This window comes from Pelmatolapia mariae, linkage group LG3_W (genome assembly GCF_036321145.2).
Source record: "Pelmatolapia mariae isolate MD_Pm_ZW linkage group LG3_W, Pm_UMD_F_2, whole genome shotgun sequence".
Lineage (NCBI taxonomy): Eukaryota > Metazoa > Chordata > Actinopteri > Cichliformes > Cichlidae > Pelmatolapia > Pelmatolapia mariae.
Genome location: NC_086229.1, coordinates 88761305 through 88781080, shown reverse-complemented (window position 1 = coordinate 88781080; position 19776 = coordinate 88761305). Strand labels below are relative to the sequence as shown.

General features: G+C 41.4%; 2 protein-coding genes across 2 annotated transcripts; both read right to left on the bottom strand.

Annotated features, from left to right (window-relative positions):
* Window positions 1–11422: 11422 nt before the first annotated feature.
* Window positions 11423–13108, bottom strand: LOC134624072 (uncharacterized). The gene is made up of 6 exons (XM_063469056.1): window positions 13066–13108; window positions 12645–12989; window positions 12222–12554; window positions 11743–11850; window positions 11614–11645; window positions 11423–11518 (listed from the first exon to the last, which is right to left on the bottom strand). The coding sequence occupies exons 1-6, from the start codon at window positions 13106–13108 to the stop codon at window positions 11423–11425; spliced, it is 957 nt and encodes a 318-aa protein (XP_063325126.1).
* A 2021-nt stretch (window positions 13109–15129) lies between these two features.
* LOC134624071 (uncharacterized) lies at window positions 15130–17518 on the bottom strand. Its single transcript, XM_063469055.1, has 5 exons — window positions 17408–17518; window positions 16590–17288; window positions 15454–15579; window positions 15333–15370; window positions 15130–15249 (listed from the first exon to the last, which is right to left on the bottom strand). The coding sequence occupies exons 1-5, from the start codon at window positions 17460–17462 to the stop codon at window positions 15130–15132; spliced, it is 1038 nt and encodes a 345-aa protein (XP_063325125.1). The 5' UTR covers window positions 17463–17518.
* Window positions 17519–19776: the final 2258 nt, after the last annotated feature.

Below are 19776 nucleotides of genomic sequence, written 5' to 3'. Positions count from 1 at the left end.
CAAGTTGTGCGTGCATACCAGAGTGCTCTGGGAGGCACACAGAGTCAGACTTGACATTCAGCCTTATGTGTGAAAATAGAATAGAATAAACCTTTATCATCCTACGGATGAGAAATTTGTTGAAAAATATGTTAATAAACATCAGAGTGCTACAACGGAGATTTTTCCTATAGTTTGTTGATCATCTTTATTCTTAGTTAAAGACAATTCAAAGAGAGAGACTAAATGAGAGTGCACACGGGACATTCTGATCTCTGAATGTCTCACATTTAAAGTGTATGATTTAGTAAAAAGGCGATTGTATTGAGTAAATTGTCACTGAGAAACAGTTTTCAAGAGAAAAAGTATTTGGATTAAAAGGGATTACGATAAAGTGAATGTGCTAATGAAATCTAGAAGGAATGAAAAGTGAGGCTTTTTTGGATATGACTGAATGTTCAAATGTAACTGAACTGTCCATGTTAAAATAGACAATAATAATAAAAATAATAATAAATTTTATTTAAGAAAGCTTAAGAAACCTTTCAAAACACTCAAGGACACTGTACACAAGCAATAACAAATAGATAAAAAAAAATAAATAGGGAATAGGGAAATAGAGAGTGAGAATGATAAGGTGTGGCTGAAGATCAGTTGACCTGACTGGCTGACTAGATATTAGAGAGAGAGAGAGCGGTGGGGCACTTGACAAAGTCTAAACTGGGATGGATGGATGTGTTGCAGGTCTGTTCCCAGCGGTCCTGTAAGATTAACAATTCAGACGACTGGATCGAGCAGAGGTGCTCAGAGGGTGCAGACTACATTCTGGACTTGCTGTAATGCCAATCAGCCAGTCATCCATAACACAAAGCAAATCCAGGCATTTTTTGAATATTTTTACTGAGCTAATTGCATATTCCAGCTGTATCACAGAGCTGTGATAAAGCATTTCACTAGCAGGGACCACTCCCTTGGTAACGATGAGCGATGAGGGATGAGGAAGTGTGATTAGTGCTGCGGTTTGGGGAAGGCCTTGAAGGGGACTGGCGACGGCTTTGTGGGAGGCAGAAGTCGCGACGCTGGTGAGGAAGGGAAGGCCAGGGAAGTGATTTGGAGGAATCCCGGAAGACGAGGGGGCTTGGCGAAAGTGTGAGAGGAGCCATGTCCTGATTGGGGCGTGGCCAGATTCGGTGATGAACAGAGGATCTGAAGGTAAGGTGTGCTGACATTTTTGAGGTCGAGGTAAAGGGTTAGTGATTCGAAGGGTCTTAAAGGAGAGTTTATTTTGAAGTAGTATGTAGGCGTGGTGCTGCCCGATTGATTGGATTGCTTCGTTTGAGGATAAAATGAAGCAGTCTTCGGAGACTGGGTGGATGACACTCATGCACGGGTGAAGAGTCGGATGGAACATCGAGGATGAGGAGGTGAGGAACAGCGTAAGCCGAAGAAGGCGAGTAGGAACGTGGCCTCGAGTGTGCCAGGAAGTAATCGCTATGCTTCAGCTGGAGGGTAGAGATGCAGCGATGTTGTAGATCTGAAGTTAGGGGTAAGCAGTGTAGGGTCGTGGCAGGTGACTGATGCTGGAGACTGTTGATGAGTAGTGATATCTGGTAATGGTAGGGCATGGTGGACCTGCAAGTAGTTTAGCGAAGAAATTGATGCCGCTGATTTTAATGCTCAGGAACCGGAAGGCATGAGATATGAAGCTGAAAACTGTTGTGATGTCGAGTGACGGAAAGGGGAGGTTGAAGTTGTGATGCGATGAACGGAATGTGTTCTGAGCGGTCCAATAAGAGGACAATGTGCTTGCTGCAAGGCTATTTCTATATCAGCATCTCCCAAGAAGCGATTGAGTTCTGCGATGCTGGGGTTTAGATCTCGAAAGACGTGGCTGAAAATGGAGGACCTGGGGTCGGAGCTGCCTCTGCGTAGGGCGCCAAGGCTCTGAATGTCTTCGGCCGTAATAGCCCCCAAAGCCGGCAGAAGGGGCGGCATCTGTGAAGAGCAGGACGTCGTCGGGGTGGGGCAGCTGATCGTTGTAGAAGAAGGTGATGCTGTTCCAGTTAGCGAGCAGAAGTTGACAGAGACGCAGTTCAGCCCTGGGAGAGCTATGCAGCATGGCGGAGTCGAGGAGTGGCGGTTTGGATGCAGCGGGTGAAGCAAGTAAGGGATAGGATTAAGCATCCCAACGGGGAGAGCAGCCATCGTTTGAAGCAAGAGAGAGCGAGGAGGAAGTTTTGGAGGAGAAGGGTGATGCGATTAACCTTTTCGATCGGCAGGGGAGCCTGGAAACGTTTAGTGTCAAGGGTTATCCTGAGGAACTCCAGGGATGTTAAAGGTCCCCCATTTTCTCTTCCGACGAAGTTCGGAGAAGACCGACCTTGGAGTAGATAATCTGTGAGCTGGTGGTGACATGGGAGGGGGTATGACTGGGAGCCATCAAGGGGGTGAAGCACCTATTTTTTTTTTTCTTTAATGAGGCAACTTCTAGTGCCGGAATGTGGATGGGGGTGGAGGCTGGCGGGGTTGAGGGGGCATGCGGGGCGGGAATGGCCGCTGCCGCAAAGGGAGCAGCAGTGAAGATAGAGGCATTGAGGCAAGGAACAGCTGGAGTCGTTGAAGTCATGGCAAATGGTGCGGCCTCTGAGGTGCATGATGGGCCTGCCCCGACTGTCTGAACCGTGAGGCAAAGGCATGCTGGGGTGGAGATTGCGGGTTTAGAGGTTCTGGTACGGGAGCTGGGGTCAAACGGGAGAGAACAGAAGGACGGCACGAGGGCTGAATCATTTTGGGCTGAGACTATGCAGGTGGAAGCGGGACGTGACGGGGCGCCACACAACTTGAGGGAGAAAGAAGAAGGGCGGCGAAGACAGCAGTAGATTTCCTGATCGGGACTGCCCTGGAAGGTGTCTTTGTTAAATTGCTGAAGGCGAGCAGCTGCCTGAGAAGCGAACTGAATGAGGTACTGACAGAATCCGGTGCCGCCAAATCGTAACGCGAGGTTGAGAATAATGGTCAGAAGGAGTCGAAGTCTGGTCTTCGAGAGGGAAGAGGGGCCAGAGGGGGCGTGAAGGAGGAGTGGTCCCGCTCCTGAAATTCAGATCATATCTCCACTTGGCCACTACCAGATTTCCTGTTATTTTGTATATGTCACACTTGTTTCAGTTTTTACTTAATTGTGCCACACCTGAAATAATTCAGGCAGGATACACTCAGCTTCACACAGATGAAACAGAATACAGTCGCACATAGCAATGCATAACCTAGGAGCTCTGTCGTACTTTGAAACCTATTTAAAATGCACCATGACAGGACCAATTATTAATTAATTCATGTTTAAACTTAACTTAGAGTTTTTATATGGGAACATTTGCACTTCTGTTAAATTAAGCTTTTATGTTTCTTTTGTTTCGGAGCAACAGAAAAACAGGAGCACTAGGAGTCCAGAAACAACAAACACAAAAAAACTAGGCACAATAGTCCATCACACAGTTCTGGAGGCCAACGGCGGAGCCAGCAGCGGCAATAGAGAAGTTTTGGAGGCCAGCTGCATGAAAAGTGGCAGCACTGACACAGTTTAGGGGGGCTGATCGCGTGGAAAACAGCTGTAGCATAGGCAAAGCAGATCCGGACTCCAGCCACATGGAAAACCGCAGCGGTGACACAGGTGCGGATGCTGACTGCTTGGAAAGCGACAACAATGAGACTGTCCGGGGCACTGGCCGTGAGGACAGTGGCAGCAGTGACGTCACGTGAATGAAGCAGGTCTGGAGGCTGACCGCATGAAAACAGCGGTGGCACCACAATTCAGGAGGCCGCCCATGATGATGACGATAATAAACTGATGGCCTGGATAGTGGCCAGCGACGGTGAGGTGCAGGCCGTGCTGGACGTGCATGTGCAGGCTGGTCTGGGCAAGGACGTGGTCATGGCCGTAGACCCATGGACAGCTTGGCTGACAGCTGGTACGCAGAACCAGATAAGATGGTACCAGACGAGACAGGACCAGAAGAGGCAGGACCAGAGGGTAGCGTAGTGTTTGCAGGTGGTAGCACGGCAGCCGTGGATGGTGGCGCTCACGGTGGTGCTGATGGCTGGATGGGCTCGCCTGAGCTCCCAGCAGGAACAGAAAACAACTGGGTGGACTCTCCAGAGCCCCCAATCGACACTAATGGTGGCATGGAAGCCACAGATGACTGAACCGACTCCTCAGAGTCCCCAGCAGAGACAGACTGCTAGTGCGGCTCACCAGAGCCCCTAGCGGGAACAGACACAGGGCCAGCAGGTGCGGAGACCTCTGGCTGAGACAAAGCAAGGTCAGCAGGTGCAGAGACCCCTGGCTGAGACGAAGCTGGCTGGAGCTGTGCAGGGCACTTGCTCTGCTTAGGCAGCGACAGCAAATTGAAGTCCTCAGCCGGCTAAATGAGCTCCGCAGAGCTTCCAGCAGAGGATGGAGGTGGCTGGAGTGGCTCACCAGAGTCACCAGCAACACGAGGAGGTGCTGGACTGACTCTCCTGCCAAGAAAATATCATTTCTGCGTGCAAGAAATATATTTCAGTGTCTGCTATTATCCATATACACACACAATAACAGCCCTTCTCGCTCAATTGTTGGCATTTGCTCTTGCTCAGATTTCTGATCTGTGTGCTCACAGAAATCTGCGGCCCTGCTGTCAGTGTGTCATTCGCACTCATAACATCTCTGCTCCGTGCACGCTCAACTCTCTGTTCACCATTATAAGTGTGCTACAAAACCAACCAATCACAGACTTGGATGCAAAACTTCTGATTGGCTGTTACGGTCTCCAATCAGCTCGCTAGCTACTGCGTTCTGGAAACAGGGTCCAGAATGTAGCTAAATCTGGGTTAATATGTTTCATTATTTTATTTTAAAATATATTATTTTTAGAGACCATTATTGGTTTTAATCTAGTTTAAACCAAACCACTCCACTGGATTTAGCTACATTCTGGACTGTGTTTCCAGAATGCAGTGAATAACAAAATAATACATTGGCATAGGACACAGACTTTCAAAGTAAAACAGGAAACACATGACAGGAACAGAGGCAAGGACTTGATACTGAACAGAGGGAACACGGAGTACGGGGACAGGAGTGACATGAATAGAATAGAATAGAATAGAATAGAATAGAATAGAATAGCCTTTATTGTCATTGTACAGGGTAAAACGAAATTGGAGTGCCACTCCCTTGGTGCAAAATGCAATAATAAATATAAATGTAAAATATAAAAGGTACAATAAAACAAACGTAAGTACTCAACAAAAGTAAGTATGATATTTACAGGATAGCAGCATAATATAATGACAGTGACAGTATGGTATGGCTAAGCAGGTTCAATTGTTTTTGTGCTTATTTACAACGGTGATAGCTCTGGGAAAGAAGCTATCCCTGAATCTGTTTGTCCTGGTTTTATGTGACCTGTATCGTCGGCCTGACGGTAAAAGTTCAAACAGTTGATTGCTGGGGTGAGAATGGTCCTTGATGATATTGCCAGCTCTGCTGAGGTACCGGGAGTTTGCAATGACCTCCAGGCTGGGCAGAGAGCAGCCAGTGATCTTCTGGGCTGTGTTGATGACCCTCTGCAGTGCTTTCCTGTCTGCAGCTGAGCACCCTGCATACCATGTTGTTATGCTGTACGTTAGGATGCTCTCTATGGTGGCTCTGTAGAATGTCACCAGCAGCCTCTCCTCCAGGTTGTTCCTCCTGAGCACTCTCAGAAAGTGGAGACGCTGCTGGGCCTTTTTTACCACCGCAGTGGTACTTGCAGTCCAGGAGAGATCATCAGAGATCTGCACGCCCAGAAACCTCATGGAGTGTACCCTCTCCACACGGTTCCTGTGAATGTAAAGTGGGGCCGGGTCTGCTCTGCCCTTCCTGAAGTCCAAGATGAGTTCTTTAGTTTTTGTGGTGTTCAGTTGGAGGTTGTTAACTGAACACCACTCAGTCAGTCTGTTGACCTCATCTCTGTAGTCCGACTCATCCCCCCTTGAGATGAGTCCAACCACAGTGGTGTCGTCCGCAAACTTTATGATGGTGTTTGAGAGATGGGTAGGGGAGCAGTCGGATGTGTAGAGCGTAAACAGGAGGGGACTCAGAACACATCCTTGTGGAGACCCGGTGCTAAGTGTGATGATGCTGGACAGGTGGGGGCCGAGTCTGACAGACTGTGGTCTGTTTGTCAGGAAGTCCTTGATCCAGAGGCAGATGGGGGTGGAGAGTCCCAGGTGAGACAGTTTCTGGACCAGGATCTCCGGGATGATATGATTAAATGCTGAGCTGAAGTCCAGAAAGAGCATTCTCACATAGCTTCCTCTGTGCTCCAGGTGACTCAGCGCATTGTGGAGCGCTATGGTGATAGCGTCCTCGGTGGATCGATTAGTCCTGTAGGCAAATTGGTGGGGGTCCAAAGTGGGAGGCAGACTGGCCATGATGTGCTGACAGACCAGTCTCTCAAAGCACTTCATCACTACAGGCGTAAGTGCAACAGGCCTGTAATCATTTGGGCTGAGACATGACTGACTGGGGAACAAGAAGACAGAACTAGACCCACACTAAACATGAGGGGCTCAGGAACCAAAACCTCAGAACTAGAAGTCACAAACCAAGAAGAACTGGGGGGCTAGAAATACAAAAGAGAAAGCAAAACACTAGCAGTCAAAAACCATGATGAAATCAAAGACTAATAATAATAATACCAAAATCAAAACACTGGGTCACCAACGCAGGACCGTGACATCCACATCCATCTTAAGTTTCTGTATCTGTTCATGACTCTGTTTAACTTGTAAAATTTCTAGATCTTATAGAAGAAGGGTTTTATGGTTGGCAAGTGTAGGGTTTTTCCAAACCATGAACATTTTTTTAATGAAAAAGATTTTACAGAAAAGATGCTAACTTAAAACATTCATGTTAATTTGAAGAGCAAAGAAGAGAGGAATCTCCATTTTAATATATCATCATTTATGATAAAAGTCACAACACATTTCTCTGAATTAAAATTATATCTATATTTTTTGTTACAATAGTCTGTGTAATTTCTTAGCAGCAAAATCTATAGTACATCACATAGCACAGCATTCAGCAGGACAATTTGTGAAATGGAAAGAATTTCAATCCAAACATAAAAGTATATTAAAACAGTACATTTGTTTTTTACAGTGCAAGACAGAGTACATGATTGAAGAATCATACATTCCATTAGTGATAAGCTGATTGTTAAATCCATGGAAAGCATGCTGGTTTTTAAATCTGAAGTATACAAATATAAGAATTTAGCCTAAAAAGAGGTGAAGTTGCTGAAATGTACTAAGCTTCAGCGACTGAGAAAGTCAAAACTTCTTTGATTATAGTTTAAATGCTTGTATGCACCACTGAAAAGAGATATACTACCTATGAGAGTTGCAAGACATTCCTAAGCCATTATTTGTCATAGCTTGGTCGTATTCCCATGATGAAACTTTGATGTTCTGTTGTCATGGTTTGAGTGTAGAGTAAATTACAGCGTCTCCGTTGGCTTTTACTGTAGATTGTCTGGGCCTGATACTACTGTGAGCCAAACACACAGATGTATAGATGACTGTATTACCAGTCTGCGAACAAAGGAAATTCCAGTAAAAATATAGAAATGTTCTGACAGACACATTAAAATATGTCTGGGATAGGCTGCCATGGGATGGATGGATTAAGACAAACTCTCACCTGATCACCTTCATCGGCTGCTTCTGTGAAAAAACACGAACATTAAAGATACATAGTTACTGCAGAATAACAGAATGTGGATCTCGTCCTGCATAAAGTTTTACACACCTGCAGATTTTTTCATTCTTGTCTTGCAAAATGTCACTACAAGGAGGAGCGTCACAGTTCCAAGAACAATGTTTGACAGCATCAGTGCAATGTTTTTATTGTTTCACAAAAGGTTAGAAATGGAATGTCCACAGTTTAGAGTTAATTTGCAGATGATTTTTTAAAAACAGTTTGGCAGAGGCAAAGAAAAAGCAAAAATAGAAAGAATAAAGAAACGAATAATGAAATCACTCAATTCTACTTAATTAACCCACTCTGAGCTAATGATGAGTTTGCATTGAGGTGGAACACATCTTCAGTGCTGGAAATCCCTATCTCACCACCAACCTCTTTCACTCCAAAAATAAGAACATAGTGCAGATCAATTAAATGCATCACGCTTATATCAGAATATATCAGTTCTCCCTGACCTGCATCTTCTTAATTAAAATTGTGATGCTGTTGTAGAAACCTACAGTGTATATGGAAAGTATACAGCGTTTCACTTGTTCCACATTTTGTCATTACAGCCTTATTGCAAAATTAATTAAATAAAATTTTCACCTCAAATTTCTACACACAGCCTTTACTCAATACTTTGTTGAAGCACCTTTGGCAGCAGTTACAGCCTCAAATCTATTTGAGACAGCAAGCTATTTTTGGGCATCCCAGAAAAATTTATTCTGTTCATCTGGACATAGCACCTGAATAGAATCAATTTTCCTTTCATGCATGGTTGAGAACATATAAAAATATTTTTGGGCATTTTCTGTATGTTGACACAGAATTATTTTTATAAGTAGATGACTGGATCACTTCATTGCCTTTGCTTGCTTATGCTCTGATTTGTTCTGCGGCTAGTAAATTTTGTTAGTCAATTATGAAATGAAATAGGTCAATCAGTCAGTGAGTCAGCTACATATGAAAGAAGCAAGTCTGCTGTTCTTACACCCTCCTGTAGAGACGCCTGTGAAATCCCCTGAACTCTTCCTATTTGCGAAACTGTTTTAGTATTGTGAAACAGTCAGTTATTGTGATGAAAGAAATCATTAGCAGACTATGAAGGTGGTCATGAAGCCTTACCATACATGCCTGACTGGAACATGTTCAGGGAGGCTGCAACAAACGGTGACCACACCAACTTAGAGGAGTAAACATCATCTGTGACTAGCTACATCAGCAAATGCATTGATGATGTCACTGTCTCCAAGGCTATCATAACACGCTCCAACCAGAAACTGTGGATGACTGCAGAAGTAAGTGAGCTGCTAAATACTTGAGACTCCGCCTTCAGAGCAGGCGACAAGGTGGAGTCTTGAGGTCCAAACTGTCTAGAGCCATCCGAGCAGTGAACGGTAAACAGACAACGGTGACATTCTGCGCATTGGCAGGGCAACCAGGCCATCACTAACTACAGGAAGATGACACCTGCATGCGAGGGTGATGCCTCCCTACCAGATGCGCTGAACAACTTCTATGCACGGTTTGACACTCAGAAGGACTTGTTGGTGAGGAAGTCATGAGGCACGTTAAGACCCGGCTGCCACCCACACTGGACCCACTGCAGTTCATCTATCGCCACCACCCTACATCTTGCCCTCACCCACCTGTACAATAAAGACACGTATGTACGAATGCAGTCCATAGACTTCAGTTCAGCATTCAACACAATCATTCCTCAGCACCTGATTGGAAAACTGAGCCTGCTGGGCCTGAACATCTCCCTCTGCAACTGGATCCTGGACTTTATGATGGAGAGACCTCAGACAGTCTGGGTCGGTAACAGGATCTCCAACACCGCCACACTGAGCACTGTAGCCTCTCAGGGCGGTGTGCTCAGCCCACTGCTGTTCACTCTGCTGACTCACCACTGTGTAGCAGTGCACAGTTTGAACTACATCACCAATTTTGCTGATGACACGACTGTGGTGGGTCTCATCAGCAAGAACGAGTCAGCATACAGAGACGAAGTGAAACCACTAACAGACTGGTGTAGAGTCAACGACCTGTTTCTAAACGTGGACAAAACAAAGGAGATGACACTCTTCACCCTGCTGTCTTCTGGAAAGAGGCACCGGAGCATTTACACCCTCACTGCCAGACTGTGAAACAGCTTCTTTCCCCAGGCTACAAACACACACACACACATCAACACCAAGTGACTTTTTGCACAATACTCAGTGTTTTACACACACTGTTGTGTCTGTGTTGTCTTGTGACGTATCGTTCTGTTCTGTCTGGTGTAGCACTTTTTTTTTGTTTTTGCAATTTTTGCACCTTGCACTTTATGTAGTCACGTGTTTATTGTCTGTTATATGTCATATATAGCGCCATGGTCTTGGAGGAACGTTGTCTCGTTTCACTGTGTACTTTACCACTGCACATGGTTGGAATGACAATAAAGCCACTTCACTTGACTTGACTTGACATGATCACTACCAGCAGCCGTGACTGTTGACATGAGGCAAGTTGGATCCATGCATGCAATGCTGAAAGTCAGTCAACTTTAACAAAACTAAACGAACAGTTAACAGTCTTTATATTGTTTGATTTGATTGTCTGATCACCTTTTTTTTTTTAATTTTTTTTTGGCACATAGCTGTGTATTGTAGAACATGAATAACACTACAACAGCAAGACAGTGCATTTTTAAAATTATAATTATTGTTTTAGCTTTAGACAGTTCCTTACCTTCTCTGATTATAAAATCTACTTTTAAATATTGTTTTTAAAGGGATATTTATTCTCCCCCAACACCCCCACCCCTTATTTCCATGCTGTACCTGAGGAAACCTTCTTTAATTAAAAATTAAAAACCAAAAGTCACATCCTCCAGGATTTCATTGAATAATTGAATTTTTTCTAACAGTGAGTAAGTGTGATTGTGACAAATGGGACTATTGCTGTGAACCAACAACACGAGGCCCAGAGATCTCAAAGCAAGTAACTGTCAGAAGTGTCTGAATCAACAGTTTATTATAACAGTGACACTAATGGATCATTTCTGGATCATCTCTGTGATGAACAGAAGCCCCTTTACATCAGCCACTGAAATGAAGAAAGCTCGGCACGAAACAAGCACAAAGAGTATTATTGAGTATGCATTATTATATATAGGGTCTAACTTACAATATAAAGCTCCTTGAGGCAACTGTTGATGTGATTTGGCGCTGTATAAATGGAATTGAATTGAATTGAAAGAGAAGACTTCACGAGGTCAGAGATGCAACCCAACAGTTTTTTCAATTTACAAACTCAGTGCTAACAGTAAAACAGTGAGATACAATGCAGGAAAAGCTGAAAATGTGTTTTTTAAAGGCATAATATGTGTTAATGATAAAAAAAAAACCCAACTATCATAGAGAAATGATAGAAAGAGAGAGAGGGAAAGCGAGCGAGAAATTTCATCAGCATGTCAGCTTTCATCTCACATGTCTCTGCCTTACAAAAATGATGCTAAAATATAAGTAAAGTCAGTTAACAAGAAACGTAAAACTTGTTAACTGACTTTAGGCTTTAAATCGATCGAGCAGGATAATGTTAGAAAGAGCTAGAGAACAGCCTAAATATTTCAAAGCTGCAGTAATAAGTTCACGTCTAGACATGTGGCATCAAAGTTGGAACGACTTCAGTTCAGTGTAGCTTCACCCTGGAGTACACACATTCACTCCAGATACCATCTCTCTGTTCATTTGATCTCTTGGTTTCGAGGTTTTCTTCACCTCGCACCTGAGAAAAAGTACAATAATATGAATGAAATAAAAATTATGAGCCACTTAGGATGGTGTAATCATTATATAAATATTCAACTAAACAGCACATACCTTGGACAGAGGTGAAAATCCTGAGTTAAACTCTGAAAAGCAGGCAAACAAAGTGATTAATGTTAGTGGAACACACAGTATAGAGATCAACAGCATCAGTTACTGTACAGTGGTAGCAGTTTCTCTTACTGATCATGAACACAGCGAAAGCCAGATAAACACCCATAATAATGATGATGATGGTGCATGACAGGGTTCTCTCACGGACACAAAAACTCTCGTGATCATTGATGTCGTCTGGCAATAAAAACAGGAGAGATTAGAATTTCATTTCAAACCAACTTCTAATGTATGAATTGAAAAAGCAAGAAAGACGTTATGAAAAGATAATTATCATATGTGTATTTGGGAAATTATGAGTTTTAAACACAAGATTTTCTACTGCAAAGTTACTTAAACAAATCTTGATCCCATTTCCAAGCAGAATTTGTATTTGGGGGTATTGGTATTTTTAAAGTGTTTAATTAGATCTGACATTCTGATAAAAAGGACAAATCTGGCAAAGTTTCACAGACTTGTTGTCTTTGGATCTAATCTACTGGAAACTACACTTTAAAGAAACACATTTAAAAAAAATTGAACCTTAAAATGCACTGCAAGTGTCTCACCATTATTGATTCTTGTTCCATTTCCAAGCAGTATTTGTCCACATGAATTGACAGCACAGTAGTAGACCCCAGCGTCATCCCGGCTCCTGATGATAAGGTTGTACACGCAGATAGTTCGTCCTCTGTCAGTTTTCTGGGAGATGTTGTTCTTGTTGTCAGAGCAATAAATCATCTCTGGAGCAGAATGATCCGAGTTTTTCAGCCACATGAAACTAGTGAGTTCTGCTGTGCATTGAGCAGAGTGAAGAGAACAGCTGAGAGTCACAGAGTCTCCGGACCTCACTGACTTTGATTCTGGCTGCTGGACGACAGAGTCGCTGATTGTCTTTGCACCTTGGAAAACAAACCATTTGGACTGTGATTATTAACATTGTGTTTACATTCAATTGAAATTATGTGAAATGCAAACATGTCCAAACATACCTGTCAACATGAGAAATGTTCCTGACCCAAACTGAACCTCACTTATGTGTACGACTCCACAGAAGTATGTTCCAACATCTTCCCATGATGTTTTATTTATGGTCAGATGATTGTTAGTCATGTCAAATTTAACTGAAGAACGGTTAACAAATTCATCACTGAACTCTCTCACATTATAGGAAGAATCAGCTTTTACCACCAGCTGTAGTTTCCTCCCTGTAGTCACCTTGTACCACACAGTTTTGGCTGATGCGCTCTTTATGTAGCATTTAATAGTAGCTGAGTGGCCAATCTTCACTGTTTTCAAAGATTCAGGCTGAGAGACTTCACTTAACTGTGCTGCACCTGAAATAATTCAGACAGACTCAGTTTCACACAAATGAAAATCAAAAGTTTACACAAGTAAATTTGTTTTACTTACATAAAGAGCAGAGCAGGAAAACATTCACAAAGAACATCTTCATCTTGTCTCCTTCTTCAGTACAGCAGTCCACACCTAATGAAGCAGCAGTATACTTCTCAGATTTAAAAACGCCAGCTTGTCCTACATTTTGCCACATCTGACAGGTCTGATTGGTTCATCACCTTCACACTGCAGAACATGATTGGCTCTGTCGAGTAACGTGGCGTAGAGAGAAACTGAAGTGCCCCTGGCCGCCCCCCTGCCATCAAAGCTGAGGGGGTAAAAGGACTTGACATTCAGCCTTATGCGTTAAAATGTGTTAATAAAGATCAGAGTGCTAAAACAGATAGTCCTATAGTTTGGTCATCATCTTCATTTGTAATCAAAGACAAATAAAAAGTGTAAGTGATCAGTATTCAGAGAAATCCAGTTTGAGTTGTGGAAATGTCTGTTCTAATGTTTAGAGTTTTGTGTGTAGACATGAGCCATAATAGACCTTTTGTGTGTTGGACTGAAAAGATAAGGACTGTTTCACCAACCAGTCAATATACTTTTGAACAACAAAAATAATGTTAAATGCTGTAAACGTCAAACACTGAATGACGGTTCATGTGGTCATGCTGACAGTTAGTTGTACTCAATACTAATCAGAAAATAACCAGATAACGTTAATTATGATGAATTTGACAATTTAAATATTTTGAAAAAAATAATAATGATTTTAAAGACAGGCTTAATTCAGACTGTGCTGAAAACCTATGTAGAAAAATGCCTTGAGAGATATTAGTGTGCGTATGTGTGTATGAGAGCGAGAGAGAGAGAAAGTAAATGAGAGCGCACACAGGACATTCTGATCTCTGAATGTCTCACATTTAAAGTGTATGATTTAGTAAAAAAGGGGGATTGTATTGAGTAAACTGTGATGGAGAAACACAGTTTTCAAGAGAAAAAGTATTTGGATTAAAAGGGTTGATGCTAAAGTGAATGTGAAGAATGAAAAGTGAAGCTTATTCAGATATGATTGAATGTTCAAATGTAACAGAATTGTCTTTGATAAAAGAGAGAAATAGAGAGAGAATGATAATGTGTGGCTGAGGATCAGTTGACCTGGTTGATTAAGTAGATATTAGAGAGAGGGAGATGGGGCGAGTGGGCACCCGACGAAGCGTAAACTGGGATGTATGGAGGTGTTGTCGGTCTGTTCCCAGCAGTCCTGTAACATTAACAGTTTAGATGATTGGATCTCAGAATTCCAGCAGAGATGCAAAGATGGAGAGGACTGCCCACATTCTGGACTTGCTGCAATGTCAATAAGCAAGTCATTCATAAAAACAAAGCAAATCCAGGCATATTCTGAATATTCTTCCTGAGCTAATTACATACTTCAGTTGTAGTTTGTGGCTACACGTATTCAGTGGTGTGATAAAGCATTTGTCCCCTTCCTGATTTCCTGTTTTTTTGCATGTTTGTCACACTTAATGTTTTAGATCATCAAACACATTTAAATATTAGACAAAGATAACACATATAAACAAATAAGGCAGTTTCCAAATGAAGGTGTTTACCATTAAGAAGAAAAAACCTACATAGCCCTGTGTGAAAAAGTGTTCGCCCCCTAAAACCTAATAACTGGTTGGGCCACGCTTAGCAACAACAACAACTGCAGTCAAGCGTTTGAGGGCAGTCAGTCTTTTACAGTGCGGTGGAAGGGAAGGGGGCGGGCACTTCAAACCACTGTATTCACGCTCCACTCATACTCACGTTCTGACCTCAACACACAAACGTCAGAATATTCAAAATACTTTTATTATTTTGGTTGAGAGGGGGGAGGGGCTAAAATTCACGATGCAAAAAAAGTGATCATTATTATCATGATATTAAAATACAAATACACATAATTCTTTTATGTACATAACAGACACTTTTAATAGTCTGAAACACAAATGTCATTATTGTCTATGTTAAATTGTGTTGTGAGGAAATGAATGAAATAGTAACATGTCTTTTATAAGGGAAGCCATGCTTCAAAGAGAACCTCACAAGGTCCTGTGTTTCTACACTGAGACCAAAAGCCTGTCCACTTTACTGCTTTACACTATAATAGACACATTTACTCCAGGTGTTGTCCATCTGCATTTCTGATCTGTTCATCTTCATGTCCCTCAAAGGTTTGAAATAGAGGTAGCCTCCTTCTTGGTCACCCTGGGGATGAGAAAAAGTACAACAGCTGAAATGTGGATGGAACGTAAAACTGTGCTTTTTCTTTCAAAAGAAAATGCACTTACATTTGCTTTGAAAAAGGGGGAGTTTTTTGTTGCAGAATCTGGAAAACAGAAAACTGTGTTAATATAATGTCATATTCACCGGAGGATAAAAAACAAACATAAGAAATACTAAACCACTTGCCTGTGTATGTGCTGCTGTTTTTCTTTCTTGTCATGCACATTAAGGAAGCCAGTAAAACACTCAGGATGCTGGTGAAAGCTGAAACCCCCCTCCAGAAATATAACAAGAGAAGAGTGTCCCCTTCATCTACAGAGATAGTAACCCAACAAATAAAGTTAAAACACAGATGTTGTCTTGTCAGTAAAACTGGCTTGGTTGGTAAATAGACTGATTCTTATAGAGCACTTTTGTACTCCCCAGGAGCGCTCTATACAACAGGCCTCATACAGACAAGCACTTTTTTTCTATGTTTAAGTGTTTTCGAATTTCTGTAACACACTCAGCAATTTGGGGTTAGTGTGTTACATGCAGACTGAAGCAGCCAGGGATTGAACCACTCATACACCCACCTCATACAACACAAACTGTGCCATAGACAAACAGATGTCGACCATGTCTGTTAATACTGATGACACTATTTTTTTTATTATGGGTCAATGTCTGCTACAAGTAGCGGACAGAGATTAACAATAATTCAATTCAATTCAATTCAATTTTATTTATATAGCGCCAAATCACAACAGAAGTCGCCTCAAGGTGCTTTATATTGTACAGTAGATTGCACAATACTGTGTGGACATTTTTAAATTTATTTATTGTTAAACAATTCTACCTAATAACATGCGACCATTTAAATATACCATTTGATAGCGTGCTGGATAATAAGCATATTTGTCTGTACTGTTAGAAAGGCTGTCTGTCTCCTTATATCAGTATTATAACTGCGTTGTCTAGCCTTATTTGTGTCTTAATCAGTTCAGTTATAAAGCAAAAGGTCATTAAGCTAGGTAGCTAATACGTATTTACTTGTAAATGTCTGAACAATATGTTTAAAGGTTTTCCCATGATTATTTTTATGTTGGCTGGAAAGAAAATATTTTTTCTCCACTGTTAGTGCAGCTTAGTGCAAGTTACTGCAACTTCTGCATATATGTCCATTTCATGCTTTGGAGAGGCAATGCTTTAAAAAGCAAAAGGTCATTAAGATAAGCAGCTAATATGTATTTACATGGTGGACTGGCCTGCCTTTACACTCTTTGACATGATAGTGAGTTGCTTGTTCAGATAATAGAACCTTTCCCATAAAAGTTACTTACGCTCAAAATTCAGCTTGGTCCCATTACCAAACAGTAAACGTCCACATAAAGCAACAGCGCAGTAGTAGGACCCAACATGAGAGACATTCAAGTTCTTCATTGGCAGGCTGTACACACAGGTGTGTGCTTGTGCCTGTGATTTCTTCTTGCACTGATCATTCCTGCCTCCATGGGTGTATATGAGCCCTGGATGAGATTCTTCAGAGTCTTTGAACCAGTAAACCTTGTGGTCTTCATCACAGGTTCCAGTGCGGACTGTACAGTTCAGAGTCACAGAGCCTCCTGGCTGGATGGTCTCAGATACCGATTGTAGGACAAAAGTCTGGATGTCCAAACTGGAACCTTTTACATTGAGATATGTTTCTTTTGTAAACTCTAAAATAAAAGTAAAGCTTGTTGCGCAGTAGTAAGTAGCTGAATCTGAGACACGCAGATCTGTTATTTTCAAGTGATTTTTACTGATGCCAGTAACTAACGTAAAGCGTGGATTACTTTTGAATTCATTATAAAATATGCCATTTCCTTCATATCTATAGTAGGTAGAGATGAGCCTTGGTTTTTGTCCCAGAGTTTGTTTGTACCAGTAAAGTCTTGCAGCTTCACCTTTGTAGGAACAGTGCAGAGTTACTTCGTCACCAACATCAGCAGAAACAAAATCAGTCTCTTGATGAAGGGATGAGTGCAGTTCAGTTGGCTGAGCTGAAACGAGATACAAGACAACGCACACACATTTCTTTCATTGCATATATATTTAGTGCAGTGGACATCTGTAACATAATTGAGAAATGACATCTCAAAACAGCAAAATTAGAACTCACCTATTATTCCTACGCACACACGTATCAGATAAACTACAAATATTAAATGTGTCATTATGGTAAAATAATTTTTCTGCTCTTCAAAGACGAAATTTCATGTGACCGGCCAACCACAGAATATGTGTAATGTCCCGTAAAGGAAACATGCTCATCGCTGTCATGTTTAGCGCTTGAAAAATGAAAAACCACAGACATCCTTGGTTGTGCAACGTTGTGGACTTAAAATGGGTCGTGCTTTCTTTGAAGATTTGCTTCAGTTTCCATTTAGAGAAAGAAAACTACGACGCTCATCTGGTTTGCTTTGTTTCAGATGTGACACTGTGCGGCAATAACATTAAAGTGGTCCTGTCATTACTAATTTCAAACTCAACTCTATCTATCTTCTATTCTTTGACTCACATAAAATAGTTGGTTATTTTGACCACCTGGGATTAGTTTAAAAAAGTTGGGGAGGAGCCGTGGTTAGCCGTGGCCTAACTCATACTTTGCCTTCTGCAGCAGGCTTCTCCCTGTAATGATAAAAGCATTAAAATAACACAAACACACCAGAATTTATAGACATGTTTTCCTCTAGGTTATCCTCACACCTTAAAGTTTCTGTGCCTTGCTGCGTCAGGACACCATCACCCCATATTCGCGGTGATGGTGGGGAGGCTGTGAGACAAAGCTGTGTGAAAGGTATAGCCACGTTGCTCGGTGATAGCATAATAACCTGTTTTAGCTAGCTGAAATGTACTGTTTGGGGGCAAATACGATAGTGTTAAAAAATGCTTATATATGAATATTCAGTCAAATACACCTAAAACTATGTTGAGATCGCGAAATGTTGGCATAAAACTATGGCGCTACTCGAAGCCTGAAAACGTCCCACAAAAACTGAGCAAACAGGGTTTTTTTTAACCTTTTTTTTTAGCTGTGCTGCAATTAATTACTGCACAACTAATTTTGACTGCATCTCCACACAGGATATGCTTACGAAGATGGAATATGGGGAGAGCAGAAGTACGTTAAAGTTCCACAAAGTGATGAATGGAGGACATGCATATCGTATTGAAGAAAAGAGCAATGAACATGCTGTTATTTGCATTGACCAGCGCACCTATGTCAGACCCTTTGATAAACAATATTCCAATAAGAGCATGTACACTGTTCCATGTTTTAGAAAATGATTGAAAATTGCGGTTCACAGTTCAAAATAAATGTTTTTCAGAAAAACATTGGCTCTTTTTAATAAATGTGTATTTCCCAAGGAATTTCTGAAAGTTCAGAAGAGTAAAATTTAAACCTTTTAGAATTAATTAGAAGGTAACTCTTATGTAGTTAAAATAAAATACTCTGTGGGACTTAATATCTAAACTCTTAACACCTAGTTAGCATTAATAAGTGTTAAATTATCAACTCCAGACAGATTTGGTATTTAACACTAAATCTGAGTCAAATTCCTTCGGGGTCAACTTTCAGGATCAATAAAGTTTTATTGAATTGAATTGATTGAAAGATACCAACTCTCCAAAAAGAGTTAAATTCACACTCTTTGGTGTGGGCCCATATAGACACTTTAAAAGTGTTGAAATCAAATCTGACAGTGTGAATTTGGGTATGCTGGATTTGCTGTGTACCAGGTACTTTTTTGCTTCATGCTCGCCCGGGGTTTCCAAGAGTCTGACTAAAAGCCTCAACGGTTACCTTTGTGGTAGTGTTCCTGTCGCATATTAATTACGATGCCCGACTTGGTAATCTAGAGCAGAGTGATCAAAATTTGACAGTTTTAGGCCTGAGCAGAAGAGCCGAGGAGGTGAAGCTGTCGACTGAGGCAGAACAGCGTGCATTGCAGAGGAGAAGCTGCCGGGTTAATATCAGGCAGATGTGGATGAGATGATAAAACCTGACTGTTGTAGTTTTAAAATAAAGCCATTCAGATAGTTGCAAATAAAATAAAGATGGTATAAAAACAGAACATTTATTGTGAAACAAATTCCACACATTATTCAAAATCAACTTTGAACTTTTCATAATGTTCTTCTGTAAAAATAACATCTTCAGATGTGTTAGCTGTGGTGTTGGTATACCGTTTATTTATTCTATTCTAATTTTAATTTTACGATCTATAATAGAATGGTCAAAATCAGTGATAAAACTAACAAAACCTCCAAATACTCAAGTACTTTTTTTTGTCAAATATTATTATACTCATACTTATGCAAATATTATCATTATTATTATAAATAAGTATAAAACTTGTGAAAATTAACAACTTAACTTCGAAATGTTGGTTGCTCAGATCGACACTTTAATATAAACTGTTTGTCTTTGACATGAACTCTAATGATATTCTGTACAACTTGATACAACTCAAACTGAACACTGAA